The sequence below is a fragment of the Larus michahellis genome, chromosome 4, assembly GCF_964199755.1.
Source record: "Larus michahellis chromosome 4, bLarMic1.1, whole genome shotgun sequence".
NCBI classification, from domain to species: domain Eukaryota; kingdom Metazoa; phylum Chordata; class Aves; order Charadriiformes; family Laridae; genus Larus; species Larus michahellis.
The window spans coordinates 11,437,639-11,457,565 of NC_133899.1; the positions used below are offsets into that span (position 1 = coordinate 11,437,639).

The 19,927-nt window shown below is 40.5% G+C and overlaps 1 protein-coding gene across 3 annotated transcripts in view; it reads left to right on the plus strand.

Annotated features, from left to right (window-relative positions):
* The window catches only part of PEPD (peptidase D), a 133,854-nt gene that overhangs the window by 14,545 nt on the left and 99,382 nt on the right, over window positions 1-19,927 (plus strand). For all 3 annotated transcript variants that reach the window (XM_074582945.1, XM_074582946.1, XM_074582947.1), the window contains 4 exons: window positions 7,576-7,639; window positions 9,694-9,741; window positions 11,404-11,465; window positions 18,134-18,178. In XM_074582945.1, coding sequence (XP_074439046.1) covers window positions 7,576-7,639; window positions 9,694-9,741; window positions 11,404-11,465; window positions 18,134-18,178 — 219 coding nt within the window. The remainder of the gene's footprint in view (window positions 1-7,575; window positions 7,640-9,693; window positions 9,742-11,403; window positions 11,466-18,133; window positions 18,179-19,927) is intronic.

The following is a 19,927-nucleotide window of genomic DNA, read 5'->3' on the forward strand; positions in this document are numbered from 1 at the left end:
TGACAGCGTTAAAACACTGCTTTTGTATCCCGTTCCCTCCTCCTGCTCTACATGCTTTGCTGATGTATTTCTATTCATCTGGTTTAATTTTTGCCAGGGTTCTTATTCTTCGTATGCAGTCTCACTGAAACTTTTACTCTGCTTTAAGCTCATTCTAGCAAGGCCTGAGAAACGGAGTGGTTGACTGTGCAACTTCGATTGCTGACGACTCCGCTGGGCCAGTTTGCTCCTTGTGCATGTGTTTCCTCCCATGTAAGTGAGGAAAACGCCACGTAACTGGTGCAGTGGCTTGCTGGCAGTCAGTGTGCGCATGCCGCAGCGCCACGTACAGACACTATCTGCAGGTTGGTGTCGGCATTTGCTTTGCTTGGTAGAGACTATTTGCTCAAGTTAAAGGGAATTTGCCACGAGTGGTGTTTTATATCTGTTAGTCTGAATGTGAAAGTTAGGGTGGAATGGAGGAAGCAATACTGTTGTATCCCTGTAAAGCAGAAAGCTGTACTGTCAAGTTTTGCTAGTTTTAGCTTTTCTGTCTCACTGCGTCACTTCTGATTATATGATACGAGCTTGGACAGGTTTTCATGCATTTTAGGCAATAGTACTTGTAGGGCTTTTTAAGATAGCGCTGTAGCCTGAACATTATTGTGTAGATCCCTTTGGCTTTAGACTTTGTCATGAATAGTGTCTTTGATACACTGTTCCAACTATGTTAATTCTTACTTTCAATTACTGCGTGGAAGAACATCACTTTCCGGTAACTGCCAGGAGCTGTGGATCTAAAAGACAAAGCCTTGCAGATCTGTATTTTAATTGCAGGAGATAGTGTTTAGTATGGCATGTCTTGCTTTGTGTCAGTGCTTGCTGTCTTCCTTCCTGACATCCTCAAGGGATCCTCAAAATGGCTGTGGACTTGCATTTAGAGATTCTTACTGATCCTTTTTAGAAATACATTAAATGAATGCTGATGTTTTTTTGGCTAAAGCCAGATTCAGTGCTTAGAAGTTGCAGGTGATTCTCATCTGGCCCTAATGTAAGTTCATTGACAGCAAGTGTGATCAGACAGCCTGGAATACTGCTTTGTTGTCTGTGCCGTGTGGTACTAACTTCGGATTGCCTTTTGCGGGAGAATGGTAACCTCATGTTATGTTAGGATACACCTATCGCTTTCTCTTATCTGTAACAGTGCAGTAAGGGAAGTTGTGTTCAAGGCAGCCTTCTTTAAGAATAGCTTTAAAACGCAAACAAAGCCAGAGGTGAAGACTTACGGAATTCTGTAAAACCATTAAAATCTTAGTATTAAGGGTTTGTTATAAATTGTGTAGGTGTAAAGCCACAGAAATGAGGAAATGGTTTTTGTAATGTATAAGTGAACATAAAACCTATAATGCTTATAAGCATGCTGATGGTTCTCATGTGTCTGCCTATTCTGACAAGCTGATCACAAGAGAACTTTGCTAACAGGAGCTCTGAACGATCCCGGATGGATGACAAGACAAGCTTAAGGCAAAGAATTAGCACAACACAGAAGAGAAAGCAAAACTGGCAGTTACAATTCAAACAGCTTCTGCTAGTAGATGGAAATGGTGCAAGTGCCGTTTCTGTGTTGTTATTCAGGTAAATGTTCAATAAAGTATTTTAGTTCTGTATTTGAGAGAAACAAAAAATATGTGAAGCATCACCAATTGATGGTGGCAAACTAGTTTCTCTTCCAGCAGTAAACCTAGAGAAAGTTAAGTAGCTCCTAAAGGTCATGTTTTTATCCAAATATTTTAAAAGAGCTGACCAAGGGCTTCTCCAGGCTGCTGTGAGAATTTCAGTAGGGAAGAGAGAGAGGATGCTGTCAGCAAAGTCTAACAGCAGGATGTACAACCATATCAGATGTCTGAAAATCAAAGCGTCTAGAAATCAAACTAAAAATGAAATACACGTGCTTATTCTCATCTCTCCTGGCTTTTATAGTCTGTGAGTGGCTTGCAGATATATTAGGAAATGTAAGGTGTGTAAAAGCAGTGCTGATACTAAGACCACCCTCTGGAGGGTCCTGGCAATTCCGTACGCTTTTTCCAAGACTCAGTGTCTGCTAGCAGACCGGAGCAGGACGGGCTGATGCCCTGATCGGGGTGGCTGCTTGGTGTTAGCAGGGTGTGGAAAGCTAAAGCTTTTTGATTAATCTGTGTTGTGGGGAGGAAGGAATCCCAGGCAACTTTTAGAGGAGACGATGCAGTCAACTTGCCACGCTTCAGAAAGCTTGGAACCTCCTGCTCTTGGGTATTTTTTTCCAACAGGAACAGATTTACGTCCTTGGCTATGCAGTAACATAAATAATCTTGAATTAGGAACTCCAGATGAAATGCTGAGGAAAAGCTAAATTGGAGTACTTTAGGAAAAGCTGAATTTCATTTTAGAGCTGATCCACTGTAAGAACTGAAACCTGAAAATCTGTCCTAGAAACATGAAAAAATGCAAATACAAAGCGACCAGTAGGAAAAAGTGGTAATATATATTGAAGATTGCCTGCAAGAACGTTTAGATGCAAATGAAAACATATACATATGAATGTATATCAGCAATTAGGTTGCAAATATATTAGCAGTTGGCTTAGATGCGTTTCTTTCAGGAATAGCTATCAGCTGTTATAAATTCTGTTCACAGTTTTTCTTTGACATTTGTGATTTAGATCCATCTCATTTGTACTTTGCTTCTGAATGCAGTTCTGAAAACTAGAACACACTTTTATCATGTTGGTATTACAAGGCTCTTGCTCCAGAGTCCTTTAGAGTACAAAGAAATGTTGCTTAATGGAATTCTTACAGTAATGTCAAATTTGTACAAATCTCTTAAGATTTGCTGTTATGAATTCTTGCACAATGTAATGAACAACAGCTTTAAAGTGGTTTTAGACAATAAGACCAAGTTTTTATTGGGTTTAAAATGAAAACACAACATGGTTAATAAAGCATTGCAAAAAAAATGAGGTTTTAATTTTGTCCACCTATATAAAAGCTTCAAAATATATATATATATTTTTTTTTTTTGTGTATTTAAAGACAGGCTGTCAGAGTTGTTCATCTTACTGATGGATAAATGGGGCAGTCAGTATTCCATTCCTGTTCAAAGGATCGCATTGAAGTGGAGCCAGTCGTAATACTGCGCAGTCAAAGTCAGTGGCAGAATCTGCACTGGCATGATTAGGTTGTGATTTGGTGAAGGATCTCGGTTTTCAAACATGCCATCAGGTACCGCTGTGATTTTAATTAAACCAAATGGAAAAGTTTAGAATAAACTGGGAAGTTTTCACTGAGCTGATGGGCTGACTGGGATTCCTGGTTGCTAGTTTTTAATACTATGTTCCCTTACTCTTTTGCTAGTGGTTTTTATGTTTGATCAATGTATGAGAGAAGTGAGATCTAGCTAATATGGGGTATTACTTTACTGTCTGACTTAACGTTTCACACTGTGTTTTCATAGTGAAAGTATTGCTGCTCCTCCTCCTCTTCTTTTTCCCACTGCTACCTCAGTAGAATTTTGTTTATAACGACATTGACGCTTGTTATGATTGAAAGCTGAATTTTCAATATTTGTTGCTTTACAAAACCCTTAGCTGTTAAAATGAGACAGCGCATCAGAACTTGAATCTTCTCTTAAAAACGTAGCTTCACATCTTTAAGGCATCTTCAGGATTTCCCAATTACTATAAAAATCTTGAGAATAAGAAACCAAGTAGGTGAGCTAGACTGGATAGAAGAACGCGGAAGAGGGAAGAGTTACATAGGACGCATCAGCAGAATGTAAACAACTTTGATGTTTAACACAAAATAACTCAATCTGTTTCACTGGACTGAAAATTGTGAAGAATTGTAAGTGGTGAACTGGAGACAGTGCCTTGTTTAAGGGAAGCTTTGGTGACAAAGAGTGAGGACTGTATTCTTGTAAATAAATAGAAGTGCTGAACTCATACGTTTTCTTTCTAATGGCCATAAACTATGAGATGCCAGATTTTTGCCTGGCCACTTGGGCATGCGTACTTGGGCACAATGCAGTTCCAGGAGTTTGGAGTGGCTTATTTCCATTATAAGATAAAATAATGACTCCTGCTATTCTGGAAGCTAACTATTGACACTTAAAACGAACCCTGGCATTTGCTTGGCTGGAGTTATAAAACTATAGGGAATGGATATTGAGTGTTTTTAGGGCTGAAGTGCATTATTCTCTGTAGGTTTTTACTAATTTATGTTACCAGGGAATCTAAAAATTTTTGCACGTTTCTTCCCTCCCAAAAGCCTGCAAAAATTGTGCCATTGCTTCTGTTTGCATCTGTTTACAAAAGTGTTTGGGTTTTTTTTTTGATAGGTAAGGAGAGACATGATTCAATAATATCTGGGATCATATCTTCCACTTGGGTAATCCTTCTAATTAATTTATGACTTGCTGTGGGTTTTTCTCTGTGTATTTTCTGCAGTGATTAATCAGAATTTTGAAACTGGCAGCCCATAGCAGCATTACAAAAGACAAAGCCAAACCTAAAAATTGTAAGCAATTAACTTATTCTACCTGCCTGAGAGTCATTTGTAGAGAGAAGTATTCCTCATCTTGTGAAGTGCCAGATGTACTTGAAATTATCATAACTGAATGTAACTTCTGGTTTTCATGATGCCAGTGAGCATTCTGTGGAAGGTACCGTTCCCTGTCACAGTGATGGTCGGTGCTAGACTTTAGCCTGTTTTGCATTTAAACTGGATAAAAATGAGTACAGAGCCCTGTCTCTGCTCAGGAACTCCCCACTGGTACTTTTTTTACTGTAACTACAATGTTGGTGCATAATAATATTTCAGAGATTCCCGTTAAGCTTGGGGAAAAAAAAATGAAGAGACTGGAAAGGTCTGAGTGAGGATCATCTTTGCTCCTCTTTCTCCCCGAGCTTTTGTTTTTCCTCCTCTCCTGCTCTTCTGTATGTGACAGCACAGAATTTTTCTGCTTTAATGTGGAGTTCCTTGTGCACTTTTTCCTTCCGCCCGTACGGTTCTGCAATAGGGTAGATCTTTGCAGAAATCTTCCCAGTGGGAGAGGTGGCTTCACCACTGAAGTGTTGTGGGATGGCTAGGGAATGGTGGTTTGTGGGAAATGTATGTGAATGTATTTTACCATCTAGTCAGAGGTGCTAAATGGCTGAAGAAAAAAAGTGAGGCAGAGCCCTGAGTGCTTCTGCGAGGAGCTGAGAAGTCTGGCGCTCTGCTTCCCACTAGAAGTCTTGCCCGCTTCTGAGCAAGGTAGTGAGAACAAGACCAGCAAGGAAGTCCACATCTGGGAACCCTGGCAGCTTGTCGTGAGGTGTGATGGAGTCGAAAGTAGCTGGAAGGTGTCCTAGTTTAATAGCTGTGAGAGAAAGGACGGAGGGCTGTGGGAAGCTGCTGTTTTCTTTCTACAAAGCAGAGAAAAAATTCTCAGCCTTGAAAGGATGATGAGCTACTTCTGTTCCTCAAAAGAGTGATGGTGTACATAAGAAGAGACGTTGGAGGGATTACAGCTGGAATGGAATCAATAATGGGTTAATATTAACCATAATTCCAAAGAATTAAATTAGCAGCAGGGTGCTGTAGATGACACAACTATAGGATGCAACTAACAAAAAAAAAAAAAACCCAAGCTGAAAAACACTTTGTGAGAAAACAGAAATTTTCTTATTGGCGTGTTGGAAAATGAGACCTATGCTTACTTAAACTGCATTAAACAAAGTGATTAAAATCCAGCACATTTGTGGGCATACTTTTAAGAAATATTTACTTTACAAGAAACCATTCTTGGATTCAAACAATATCGCTAATTGTAAATGGTGCTTTGCAGGTATTGCTGTAAAGAGCATATATTACCATAAATTACCATTGGCCATAAATTAACTGGTTTTGCAGTTGAGATTCTTCTGATACCAGATTAATTGGTTGAAACTGTAGAAGAGAACAAAAATGGAAAGTGCTAAAACTGTGGTGTTTCTGGAATATTAAAGTACTTGAATGTGTGAGGAATGAAGGAGGGGAAAGCAGGTACCTGCAGGAGAAACAAAGTATGCAAAAGTTGGAGGTAAGGGAACTATAAAATACAGGGTATAGAAAGACACAAGGATATAGTGATTTTTTTTTTTTAATTATGTGTGAAATTAGCCAGGGAGAGAAGATAAATGATAATTACTTTGAAATCTCCAACAGTGATGGGAAGAGTCCACAAAAGGAGAATTGCAAAAGGGAACATATGATGAGATATTTTTGTGCTACTTTTGGAGTAGTACTTTCATGGATAAATAAATTTTAACAAAATCTGTGATTTACTGCTTGAGAACACTATAAACGTTTTCATGTTGTTTATGTTTCAGCCCAGTACTGTTTGGAGCATAAAGGAATGTAAAATGAAAAATGAGTGCACAAGATTGAAAAAAAAAAAAAAAAAAAAAAAGACATAAATCAGAGCTCTAGCCACCTGGTCCTGGGGGTGGCTAGGGCACACACCTTTGTTATGGAGCACCTCCTGAAGGTGTTGGGCTGTTTGTCCCACCGCTTCTGCTGTTCATCACTGCAAGGGTTAGAAACGTTCTTCGCTCTCCAGCCTAATTTATTCTTTCCCTGGTTGGTTTTGTGCTCTTGTAGTGTTTAAACAGCTGACGAGTCGGTCCTTCGCACACCTCTTGCTCTCCTGCTCGCTGTCAGGAAGGAAAATGCACAGGATCCTCCACACTCCAGCTCTTCCAACCACTTTTTTTTTCTCTTGTTTTCTTTACTCTGTGGAAGGATGTGAGCTGGGTGGGATTTTTTTTTTTTTTTCATTTGAGACTACATTTTCAGAATTACACTGATTATATTTATTTCAATTGCAGGCGTGGAGGTGTAGAGATTGTAATCAGAGACTAAAGTCTCATGAATCACGGGCTGCTACCATCAAGTGAAGGAATGAGCAATGGTGCAGCCACTGGTCTGGGGGCCGGTGGGGGAGCCCTGGAGCACTGATCCACGCTGGCCCCCGCCCCAGCTGAGTCTCTGGTTGGGCATGGGGGAGAAGACAGCAGAAGTGATTTAATGTTGGACACGGACACGTGGGACATCCTGTTGGGTTAGAGGAGTGGGTCTCTGGTGTAGAGGCGGCAGAGCCCACGCCTTCATAGCCCTCAGTCCGTTTCATGCTCACGTCAGAGGGGTTACCAGAGTAGAAAATGAATGTTTTGTTCATTCTTTGAATATAACACAGGGCAAACCGGTCTTTTCCTATTTCTACATCCTTCCGACATCTGGTGAGTTGGAAAATTGTATACAAATGGCATGGCAAAAACCTGTAACGAAACTGTCTTGAGTAGAGTGAATGGGGAAAGAAACCACTTTAATTCAGGAGGAGACCATGAAGTCTAAGTATCAAGCATGGACTGGATTAATGCACACTGAGTTTTCAGCCTGGCAACTTTCTGTGGAATCTCCTATTTCGAGAAGTGGAGTCAAGAATAAGATTATTAAAACATTTCTTATACCTGATTCTATTGTTGTGATAGTAGAGGACAATAAAGCTAAACCCAAATGTTTCTTTTGTTGTTTTCCAAAGGATTCATCCCCCTGAATTCTTCAAGAAAAAATACGCTGTGGATGAAGTCCACTATGTGAATGAGGTGAGTTGATTGTGTCTCTGAATGTTTTTCTGTGAATACAAAAATCAATATGTGGCAATGATTTTGCTTAACTTTAGTCCTCTGCTTACTGGATGTCTCCTGACTTGGTGGGACCTTTTCCCCCCCCAAGGTTACTGGAAAGTGTCCTTCATTTTTATAAAGTACGTGCAATTTATTTATTTCTTAAAAGGCTGCCAGTTTGAGCTAAGCATTAAGGTCTTAATCCAAAGAGGTCTCATGATGCACAGAACATGTCTGTGAGATCTGTCAGTCTGTCTTTATCCAACAGAAACGTGTTGCTAAATAGATTTTTCTGCAAAGCCTTGGGGATTTGAGGAGATTGCTGGCAGGGAGTTTGCATGTCCTGCCTCTGACTTGGGAGCCTACATTTATTTTGTGCTTCCAAAGAGCTGTGAGGAAAGGCTGTCTGCCTTACTCGTAGTTTATGTTGAATCATTCTAATATTTGAATAAGCAAATATATTCATATTTTGACATGCAAATGTGACTTGCTTAATTAGGTTTCTTATTTCGTTTCTGAGCAGATGTTTACATGCTCATGCACCTGGGCATTACCTTTTCCTTGGTAGGAAGGCTCAGCAGGGTGAGGGCAGTATTCCTGCCAAGCTCTGGGGGGGATTTTCATGGAGAGCAGCTTGAAAAGGAAGACTCTGATCCTTCTGTCCCTGCAGAGCACTAACTCAGACTCACTAGACCAAAAATTTTGCTCTCATCAGCTGTGAGACTGTTTCATTTCATTTTCATAATGAGTCCAGCTATGAAGTGCAGTTTGATCCTGTGTTTCAGTAGCTGGGGGTGGGGGAGGCTGTGGAGAGGTTGTTTTTTGACATGCGTGAGTTGGAGTCGTGTTTAGTGCAGGCTCTCCAGTGCTCATCTGTCAGATGGCGAAAATGGCAAGTGGAAAAGACATGTTTTATTTTTAAAAATCACATTTATTTTAGGCCACCTTAGTTGTTTTGGGTCACTTTCCATCAACAAATACCATTATTGCAATTCTATTCTCTGCTTCCTTACTGCTTAAAAATCTCATTGATGGGAAAAAGAGCTCTTTATGTGGAACAGTAAATTGTCCCAACATAAAGGCTGTTTTCCTCCTGGACTACATGGATTGAAGATAGAAGCTCTTGAAGCTTGCAGAAAATCTGTTCAGCTTTCAAAGGTTCTGTCTATAACTTTTGCCTGGCTTGCCAAGGAATTGGTTTTCCAGCATCAGGACTCTGTGGATGTTATTTACAGCACAGTTTTATGTCAACAAATGACCAACTTGTGTATGTGTGTAATCCTGGTATTTCATGGGGAGGAAAAAAAAAGTGGTATTTGTATTTTTATACCTTGCTGCCGTATGCTTTCTTTTTTTAATATTACTAGCGTGCTATTAAGCTGGTTTAAAGTTGATAGAACTGTGCTTCATGGAATCACGTCATTTGATCGTTGCCTGAAGGAACGTGTCATGCAGCGTCCACATTTCTGCAGCTGCTCTGAAAGCCCAGTTCTCTGCAAGCCCAGTGGTTTTGTTCTCAGTTTGTCAGTGTTTGAAAAATGCTGAAGGAGCCTAAAGACGTATTAGGCAGTAAAAGATGACCCATGGGAATAACAGTAAACATTCGTTACTAAGTATTTAGCACACTGTGACATAATAGTATTAATGCACATATGTTTTATATGCAGTGGTGCATTGGGGATGCAGAGTACCCTGTTATTCCTTATTTCTGTGTGACATTACATCTTTTTGGCTCATATTTCCTCTGTCTTCCAAATGATGACAATAGACTTAATCTTAAGTTATAGTTGGTAGTTATGTCTTTAAAGGACACCACGAACTTAAGCACTGTTTCTGTCTAAATATTTTGTGATGTACTGACTCTTGTTACAAGTGTCAGGTAACACTACGATATCTGAAAGGTATCAGAGGAGCATTGTTTGTCTTTGCAGCTCATTTACTTTGGGTACAGCAAATGTTGATGATATTGGTATCAATGTGATTAAAAGGAAGAAAAAAAAGAAAAATAGTAACAATCTAAAACTTCTGTTTAGATATCCAGTGTCTTGGCTTCGAAGAAACCTGCTGTGCTCCTTACTTTGGTGAGTCATATTCTATAGAATAGCTACCCATTTTCTTCAATAAGGAGATCAGTTTATTCAGTATTTCTTTGCACGGTCCTTCCCTGTCTTTTCCTCCCCATCTTTGCCAAATTTGAAGCTACATGTGTATAGTCATCTAGTCTTCTGCCTCCTCCATGATCTCAAGATCTGTAATCTCTGGCCCCCCAGTCTATATTCCCTGTGAAAAGCTTTGTCTGTTTTCTGGTAAAACACGACAAGCCTATCTGACGTTGGCCATGCTCTCCTCCAGCCTTTGAGCAATGACTCCAAACTCCATTCTTCTCTTCTGCCGCTCTGGTCATGTCATGAGCATGTTTGGGCCTTTCTATGGAAATCCCACAAGGATTCAGGGAACACTTTTTCTGCGTTGAGTGGGTTGGTAAGAACAGCTTCTGGGAGGAGGGAGTGATATCACACGCCTGCCAAGTACTTTGGATGGTGCTTGCATTTTTCTCTGGAAGAAGGATGAATGAATAGATGTAAAGGCTGCAAGTTTCTTCTTCCCATCACCTTTCCCCCAGCTTCTTTCCTTGACAGATGTTTTGTAAACCTCTCACTATGAAGAGTATCTGATTTCTTGTCTCCAATCAATATAAGAAATGATTTGCTGACTCTGAGCTTTCCCTTACAGCAAATGCAGTGGGAGCTCCTGGATTTCTTCTTTTCCCATGATGGTTGCCAGACAGAAGTCTTACAGAAAGCCCCCCTTAAACAGTTACATAGCATGAGATCTGATTTCTTTATCCATTAAGAAAAGAGGCCCTGAATAGCTTTCAGTCTTTCTTCCACTTATATTTGTGTACACACACGTGCGCTCATATACACATATAAAAGATAACACTATAGCTTTTCTCATGTCCTTTAAGAGAAATGAGTGGGAAAGGGAATATTTGACCATCTTGTGCTTTCTTACTGTTCATTTCTGCACATCAAGTTGTTGATTAGTTGTCACTCTGTGAGCATCCTGTTGTAATCAGGAATTTTCACCTAATTCCTGGCTGAGAGGATGGAGCTATAATGCTTTCACAGTCCTCCCACTGCCATGAAGAAGTACACAGAGAAATGGGAAAAGCCCTTCTCTTCCTGCGAGCTGAGTGGAAACTCGGTCCTCTCCTCCTTGCTCTCATTCCAAATACAGGACCGTGGTGCTGCTCCGCAGGCTTTCCCCGGCATATGTCAGAAGTAGTGGCCAAAATACTCTTGCCTACGCTGCTTGCTGTAGGGAAGCGGCGTACAAATTTAAATAGTAAGCATTGCCAAGGCAGTGCATAATAATTTATTTTTAAATGAAATTACTTTAGAAGAAGCCTTCCCCATTTGTTATTCCCTTGCCCTTCATTATTATATAGGTCTCCTAGCTCCCTCTCAAGACAGGAGGGAATTAGAAATCAAAGCTTGCCATTTTCCTAAGCGGCACATCCGAACCTGAGTTCTACGCTGGTCTCTTCTGAAACAAATAATTTCTTATATTGGTCTGCATTTGAACAAACGGTCTGTTTGTTTTTATTTATAGTGATTCAAGTAAACGTGTGTATAAGTTTTCCTAAAGACTTAACTGCAGTCAGATTCTCCATGTGATTTAAATTTTAAATACTCGTGTTTGGCTCAGAATCACGGTCCTTTTAATCTTTTCCTTCTCAGCGTGGTGTTAATACTGATAGCGGAAACGTCTCCAAAGAAGCTTCGTTTGAGGGAATCAGCCAGTAAGTGACAAAAGCTTTTTTTTGTACATTAATTGTTGCATGCTTATGTTGAATTCATTTATATTTCACATTAAATGATGTTTTTTTTAATGACAGGATGTTGAATGGCAGATGAAATGTATTGGTATTTCTTTGGAAAGAAAATGTTTGACATGTTTCTAATGACTTGAAATACAATGGTAGATTTTTTTGAAATGTCTTTTGCATCTAAGGTCATCCAATATTTGTCTTTCTCTGTGTTTGCTTTAAGTATCTAAAACCAAACAGTTCCATCGCCTTACCTCCGTTTCCACTTTTGGGATTGGAGTATTTGATTTTCATGTTTCAAAGAAATGAATCTTTAAAAGTAGCTTCTTTCTCTTAGTGACTTCCTTGTACAGCATTAAGGTAGATATCGGGGATTCTGGTATGCACAATCTTCTGAAAAGATGTCGCATTACAGGTATAAAATAAAAATCACCTTTCTGCTGGATGCGATCTTTTAGTGTCACTTGATGTTGTCTTTTTGTGAAATTTGGCTGCTAGTGGTGTGAAAATGTCATCCTGCGGTATTTTGAAAAGGCAGTAAATAAAAATACATCACAGCCTGCTCTGGGATGTGAGGATGATGGCCTCAATTTTGAATGAAATACAACTGTCTATTCTGTTATGGTATCCTAAACCGAGATCATTTTGCGTTTTAGCTGAAGTGTATGGCGAAAAAGAAACAAAGCCTCCCATTAAAAAGGCTGTTAAAATAAACACTTATGCTGAGATGTTGAGTAAATGGCCATTTTTTTCTGATCCTTGACTCCCAGTCACCCCGTTGGATTTTTCTCCATCCACCTCTGTCGACAGCATAATAATTAATGCACCTATGATCATAATGCACAGAATTTGCTGCAAGTCCAGGCACTCATTTCTGTAGTGCGAGAGCATGCTTTCTGCTGGGATCATCTTTTCTCTGCGTCATGTGAGCTGGAATCTGGAATCTGAGTCCGTAATTACTTTGTTCTCCCCTCTACAACCTAAATGGAAACTTAATGATTCTGTCAGGGATGTTGGGGACCGAGGTGGCAGACATTTAGACATCTTTTGCTGCCCAGGGAGTTAAATATAAACTATTCCAGAATATAAGCAAGCCATTTTTAATGAGTTTTTGGTGTCCTCTCTGCTATTAGAGTAATACGATGTTCGGTTGCTTTGACCCAGTAGATACTCAGTTATCTTACGCTCTCCAGGTACAGGTGGACTCCAAAATCTGTGTGGAGCGATACCTCCAGTTTTATCTGAGACATGTCCGCAGGAAATATAAACAGTTATTAACTCCAGCACTGATTTGCTATGGGAATGAGGTACAAAGGCCTGTTTGAAGTACCAAAAAGCCCTTTTTTCCCCCTGAATTTCACTAAACACTAGAGTTTAATTAGAAACGCATTCTATTACTAGTCAACATTAAGGTAGGAAGCCACTCCATTTAGCACTTGATTTGAGATTTTAATAGCATGTCTCCTGCAACACTTAAAGGGATTAATGGTATTTTATCGCTGTCTTCTCGTCTTGCGGCAAAGATGCTGTCAGTGTGCTCCGTGCTCCGGGAGGAGTGCTTCTCCCTTCTGCAGGGGCGATTTCCAGCTGCTTAGCAGATCCTTCTCTTTAGAGACCCGGGCGAGCTGCTGCCTCTCCACCCCTAGGCACCAAGTTCTTCATTGTGCGGCCTTTGACAGAGCTGGTGGGTGCCTGCCCGAGCAGGCATTGCTTTTGTTGTTGGACTCACTGCCCTCTCCTGTCAGCTCCCCCGCCCTCACACGTGTCCCTCCAGCCTTCCCCCCATCTCCCCAGCTCCTGCTTGTGTCTCCCCGGGGCTGCGCGTCTGTGGGGACAGCCTGCTGGGTCTGCCTGGGGCGGTGATCGCGGCTCTGGGGGGGCTGCCTTTTACACTGCGCTCTCCTCAGGTTTTTGTAACTGCCTGTAAATCAGGCCATTTTATATTTATTTTCGACACAGACCCAAACCAATTTCAGCACTCCTGCTTTCCTGCTTCTCCACCTCTCCTGTATCAAATGTGGCCTTTATAGAAACACATATATTTCGGATGTATTGATTTCCTCCCAGAGGGCTAAAACCATGGAGTTTGTACGAAGCAATGTGTTCCTTCAGACCGCCCCCCCGCCGTCTGCCCGTGCCTGCACCGTGTCGGCTGCGGCTCTGCCCTGCCTGTGGTGCTGTATTTTATTCCTGGGTTCTTCTCTGTTCCCATTTTCTGGCTACCTGGCCAAGATGTATTTGCTCGAGGGCCCTGTTGTGTTCCTCTTGCTCCCATTTATCTTTTTTCTCCTGGACTGACTGTGCCCCAGTGTGGGTTCATTGTGGGGTTTTTTTTTGGGGGGATGGATAATAATAGAAATAATGTATCATTTCCTGAAAAAGCTGAATCTTGCTTTCTTTGCAGGCTGTTCATCTGCTCCTGTCAGAAGCTGCCTTTCTCTTGCCCTGATGATGTTGCTTCCCTGACTTACATTTTGAACCTTTTGAAATTCTTCTGGAACATAATTACCTAAACTATTTGATTAATTTTTCCATTGTAATAAATAGTCATTTGAGATAAAATGACTATTGTGGTCATGGGTTATTTCTACACCTCACCCTGAATATCACCCCTAAGTTATTTTTATCCCGCTGGCAATGATCAAACTGGTCACAGAGCCCACAGTAGCGAATCTTACCATAGTTTCTGTCAGTTTATGTATAGCTCTCCCGTACAGCTAAGTGTGTTGTACTAAAAATGCTGGTGTCTTGCTGCAGTCGGTAGGAAAGGAGAGGGGCCGTGCTTTGGGAGCCCCCTGCTCAGTGGGGGGGAGCAGCCTGGTTGTGTGCAGGGAACAGCAGGGGCCCGGGCCCTAACGCCCCTCAGGCCAGCTGTGTTTCCAGATGTTACGCAGCCTGCAGAGGCTGAAGTGTAGAAGGCAGGTCTCTGAAGTAGTTCTAATGCCTTGTTTTCTAGAAAGATGTATTTCTGTTTGCTAATAAAGACTCGTTCTGGGTTTTTTTTTCCTAATTCATGGGCTTTCAGACTGGAAAATGTGCAGGAATTTTTAAAATCTAATCATGTAGCGGTTATGTAGCACTTGTAAAAATGCTTTGAGATGATGTGATTGACCATACAGGAAATGGATTTTGAACCATATGTATGTAATGTGCCACATACTTTAAAACGCTGGGGAATAAATCTTTGCTGGCTGTGTTGGGGGCTCTTTTTAATCCTCAGAATCGCTTGATGTAAGCAATAGACAGTTTAAGCACTCGTACCTAGGGTTTAAAGATTGTCAGGGAGTTCCTTTGCCCGAGAGCTGCCTGTGCTGGGTATGGCAGCGCAGACCGTCTGCCCGGCCTCTTCCCTGCTGCCCAGCGCACTCCGGCGCAAGGGAAAGACCCTCCGTGTTGAAGAGGAGTAGAAAATTCTAACATCGTGTATGAATATGTTTTAGATTTTTATCACCATATACACACAAAGCGTATTCATTACACTGACAAAAAAGGGTCTCATTATACAGTGTTATTATATAGGAGGTGTAGATGTCTAGGTTTTTTAAAAACTAATGAAATTGTCTTGCATGTTAAAGGACAACCGAGTACGAAATCAATTCGGTCATGCCTTTCAGTGTAGTATTTCTTAGTTCTGTGTTGATTAAATGGGAGCATTAACATGTTACAGATTGCAACTGTAGCAAAATATCAATTTGTTTTCTTCCTCCAGAGCGCATATCTCATCATCTAAGTATTGTCAATTTGCAAATTGCAGGAAAATGTAGAATTGGATTGCTCTACATGATCCTCTTAACGTTAGGGCAGTACGTGGTTTTTGAGAGTAAGTTGTCTGTTTTCTAGCAGGGTAAAATCTTTACTGGATGGACAAGGTAGGGTTATTTTTTGTTGGACTTTGTGCACAAATTATGTGAATTATTTGTTTTGAACACTATTTATATTCTGTTAGTGATGGCGAGCTCTTCCCCTTGAGCTTGTTATTTAACCAGTAACTTTTAGGATTGGTTTGTTCAGCTGCCTGTTGGTAACTAAAGTGAAACATAATTGGAGTCATTAGCATTAGTCATTAGCAATCGCAAACAGGTGGCTGTGTGGCCACTCGCCTGGGACCCATGGCCATCATGAGCTAAGCCCAGTTGAGACAGTTTAGTCCTTAATCGTTGGCTTCCGTGAAAAAGCTATGTACAATAGATCAAATTCTCTTCCAGATCTGAACTGATGCTGTGTCCTGGAGGTCTAAGATCTTGTTTTATACTTGACGTTACATCAGAAAGTCTGTCTTTCAGGTGGAAGATAAAACTGTGTTCTGCTGGTGACCTCCTGCCTCTTCTCCACCCCCCCTAGCACCCTCTTTTTTGAATCCTGCTGCCTTTCTGTGTGCTTAATTAGCTTTCCCATTTGACAACTACTAGAATTTTCAGGAGCTGCCACATAGTAGATGGTCCCAGCCAGTAAGTTAAACTTGCATTTCTGGCAGCACAGAGACAGTTCAAGTAGAGCCGTTAGGGCCCCGATAGGTAAAAAACAGGGACTGCCACAGAGATGGTACGTCTCTCAGCTGAAATTTCTTTTCTAAAAGTGTATTATTTGAACTATGCCGGTGTACAGTTCCTCGGTGCCCCTCCACCCTTTTTTTTTTTTTTTTTTTTCCCTGGTTGGATGCTCAGATGAGATGCAGTTTTCTCTTGTCAGGTTCATAGTTTCACTCTTTGGCTCGTTTGATTTGCTTTTGGTTTCATCCGTTTGTGCTTGTGGTTGAAGTGCGTGTGTCAGGTTCTTGACAGAAGAGAGATGAATTTTCAGAGTCTTAAGTCAGCTGCCTTCTGTACCTGCCCTTCCTTGCCCTTTATTTTCTTTTGTTGCTTCATGGTAACTGTAGTTCATACGTGCCTTATTTGCATGGAGCTGGTGTGGGAGCTCGTGGCAGTGCTGCGGTGTCTCCTTACGCTTGCCTTCATTGATCTGTTTGCTCTCTGACATCCTGATGACAATTAGTGAAAGCTCTCCTATCTGTTCGTACAGCTGCAGCCTAATTCCTCCAGGTCCTGGCTTTCTGTGGTGGTGTCACTGGCTATGTGTTCCAGCCAAACAGGGAGCTCAGGCTTTTGGGTTTTTAGAATTTTTATAGATTGATTTTACTATATCATTCATATATTTCCTTCTTTATAAATTTGTGTTTAACTGGCTCTTCCATTCCGGAATTATGTCTGCATTGGCCTACATAGGTAACAGTTGTTGGGATGGTGATGATTAAATTGAAAAAGCACTCTTTTTCTGTGGTTTTACAAGACTTCCTTGTTTCCAAGTATCAACTTTATTCTGTAATTATGCAGTATTCTGAGACTTGTGGCTTTTTGTATTGTTGCTTTTCCAGTGGTTTCTAATTAATGCCCATAATACTGAATACCATGCAGTTTGTCCATGTTGAATGTTGTGATAAATTGTTGTTTTCTATCTTGGAGTAGGAACACAAAGCTATTAACCTTCACCCTGTTAGGATTTTATAAGTTTATGAGCGTATGTTCTCAAAAAAAGAGAAGGATAGGGGTTTTTTTCTGCCATCTGAGGGTGCAGGAAGACCCAGGTACAATCAGAAGTGACTTCCAAATAATTTTTTTGATTGGATTTGTGCTTTAGTTCATCCCTTCTGAGGTATAAAGAATCTGGAATAGATTTAATTTTTCCTTCAAAAATGTGCAAAAATTAATTATTGCCTTACAGCATTCTTCTGAAGATCTGTTGGGTGCCTTGGAGCATTTTAATTCTCTTAAATGCCCTAACTGAAGAGCCAACAGTCCTGAGTCAGACAAAAATATCTTTGATGCAGAACGCTCCTTAGGCATTTGAATTGTAAGCAAAAAACCCCTTGAACAATGCTTGAAAATCCATTTATGTTCCACTTAATTACTCAGCTTCTTACTCTTTTGGCCACAGTAATGTTATTGTTTGAAGAGCCTCAAAATAGTTCCAAGAATACATGAATTGCTAATGTAGAAAATAAACAGAAAAATAGTGAAGTGTTTGAGGCCAAGGTGATAGGGAAGCTTTTGCTTTGCCTCTTCTCTAGATGGGAAAAGACAAGGAGAGGTTGTTTTCCTTTCCACAGTCCTCTGAGCAGGCTTGTTTGTCGCATGCCGCATTCTGTGCACACAAACATCGGAAGGTGTAAAACAAAGGATGAAATTAGCAATTCACTGTGTTTAATTTCAGTGAAGGGTATTTGAGGAGCAAAGTTAAAATCACAGAACAGTTCTGGTTGGAAGGGGCCTCTCGAGGTCGATCTGGTCCAACCCATGCTCATAGCACTGAACTTAACATTTTATCTTTGTGAAAAGAAGTTTTTTACATGTGTCCTGAACATACTGTTACTCTGATTTCTGCACATTTTAAAAATTATGCACCCGATTCGCTCTTGTGTATTTAAAAATGAAATTCCTGCACAGTGAGGATGAGTGTGTGCATTCTCTCACTGGGGTCTGTACTAGCTCTACTGAATTCCAATGCAGTGTTTGCCTTTGCAGGTTTTCACATCCTCAGAGAAGACACATTTTTTTTTGGTGGGGGGCGGTAAATAAGCAGTCTCTGCTGTTGTGTGTTTGGCTGGTTTTTAAGATTCGTGGTTTTGTGTTTTTTTTTTTTTATAGATTTAATGTGAACAACAAAATCCTTCATCCTGAAATTGCAGAATGGTGAGTAGCATAAAATCTTTCTCCTCGAGTTCTGTTGAACATCTTTATATTCTGTAGCATTGCTTCAGAGAAATTCCCTCAGCAGAGGCCTCCTAGTTTGCTATCTAAGTTTTAATTTTAAGCTGATTTCATGTTGCGGGATGGAAGTAATGTACGGAAGTAAAAACAGGCCTAGGTAAGAGCATTGAAAAGTCAAGAATTTCTGTAACATTTCTTAAGCCTTGTGTCTGGATGTGCATTTTTATAGAATGTGTTTGGAGTTAAGTCACATTTGTGTAAATGTGAATTTGTATGAATAGGAAAAGAACTGAGGATAATTCATATTCTAGCAACGAAAATCAAAGGTAGATGAAAACTGTGTCTGAACAGGTAATATTTAATAAGATGTTATTACTTCTGTAGGATTTATTTTAACAGTATTAATTTTGTTGAATTATTATTCATGTAACTATACTTTTGTAATTCTAGGGGAATTCTGCTGTAGCCTATGTAGAATAGACAAAATCAGAGAGTGTGACTAAGTGTATTAGCAGCTCGCAAAGCTGCTGCATTTTGCCAGTTTTCCTCTTTGGTCAGCGTTGCCCGCTTTGTCCTCAGGATTGCTCCGTAACTAGGGCTGTCTAGTTTTCCATTTAGGAAATAAACTGAAGAAACAACATAGTGTATTTTTGTTAATGAATTAGGCTTTTTATTTAAGGTGTATTAATCTAGAAAAGAGGAAGCAAATCCTTAGTTAAGACAGATAAGCTCAGAATCTTAAAATGCAAACAGGAAAGTGTACACTCTGACTACCGCTGCTGTAGCTGATTGTGTTATATACTACCACATGCTATTCTTTTTAGTGTTTATTATTAACACCAACGCTGAGAACAATCTTCTGCTGTCTTCATCTGTATCCAGTTGCTAGCTGGGGAGCCAGGGAGATGTTTTTTGAACATCAATGTGATTTCAGAATGTGTAGAATTTTAATAGGTCATGTTTCTGTTGTTAGAGCCATTTGTCATTGCTTGGCATGACGTGAAGTTATGAAAGGGAAGCAGGAAGGCTTTGCTTGGACATTTTTGCATCACTGAGTCAGGGGTGGAGCTGGAGATGTATAGTAGTGGGGCTCATGGCTTGCAAATCCTGCTGATGAGTGCGAGTGCGTTGCAACACAGAAAATTGCTCAGGGTACCAATTCTTAAATCTTGCCTGTTCTGTCCTTCTAGAATTTGGACCCTTCCTTTTCCAGAACAAAGCAGTTATCTTGTAGAATTGATTTCTGAATTTAAGAGTCGGTCAGCCTTGGAAGTGCAGAGTCCTGAGTAGTGTAGACAGAACACGAGTTCAGAAATTGATGTGTAGGGATGTACAAATTAAAAAATTAAGAACACTTGGTAAAGAAGGACCTTAGCAAAGCATCTTTTCTTTTAGAAATATCATTAGTGTTCAGTTAGTCAAGCTCCTGTCATTACAGATATTGATAGGGAAGATCTAGAACTGTTCAGAGATGCTCCGAGACCCTGATGCTGTGCTACATTGCTTACAAAAATAATAGAAAGGGCTAAGTCAAATTAGAAGTTCATCATAAAGTCTCGTTTTCCTGCAGAGGTGGCTGCTGCTGAGTTCTGGTTGGTTGGTTTGACGCTGGGTTTTTTGGTTGAGACATTGGTAACTTTCATCCTCTGACGCTTCATTATCGTGTGCGCAGCAGCTGGAGGAAGATCCTCCAAGTGCCCTGACAAACCCTTTAAAGAGCGCAGGAGGGAG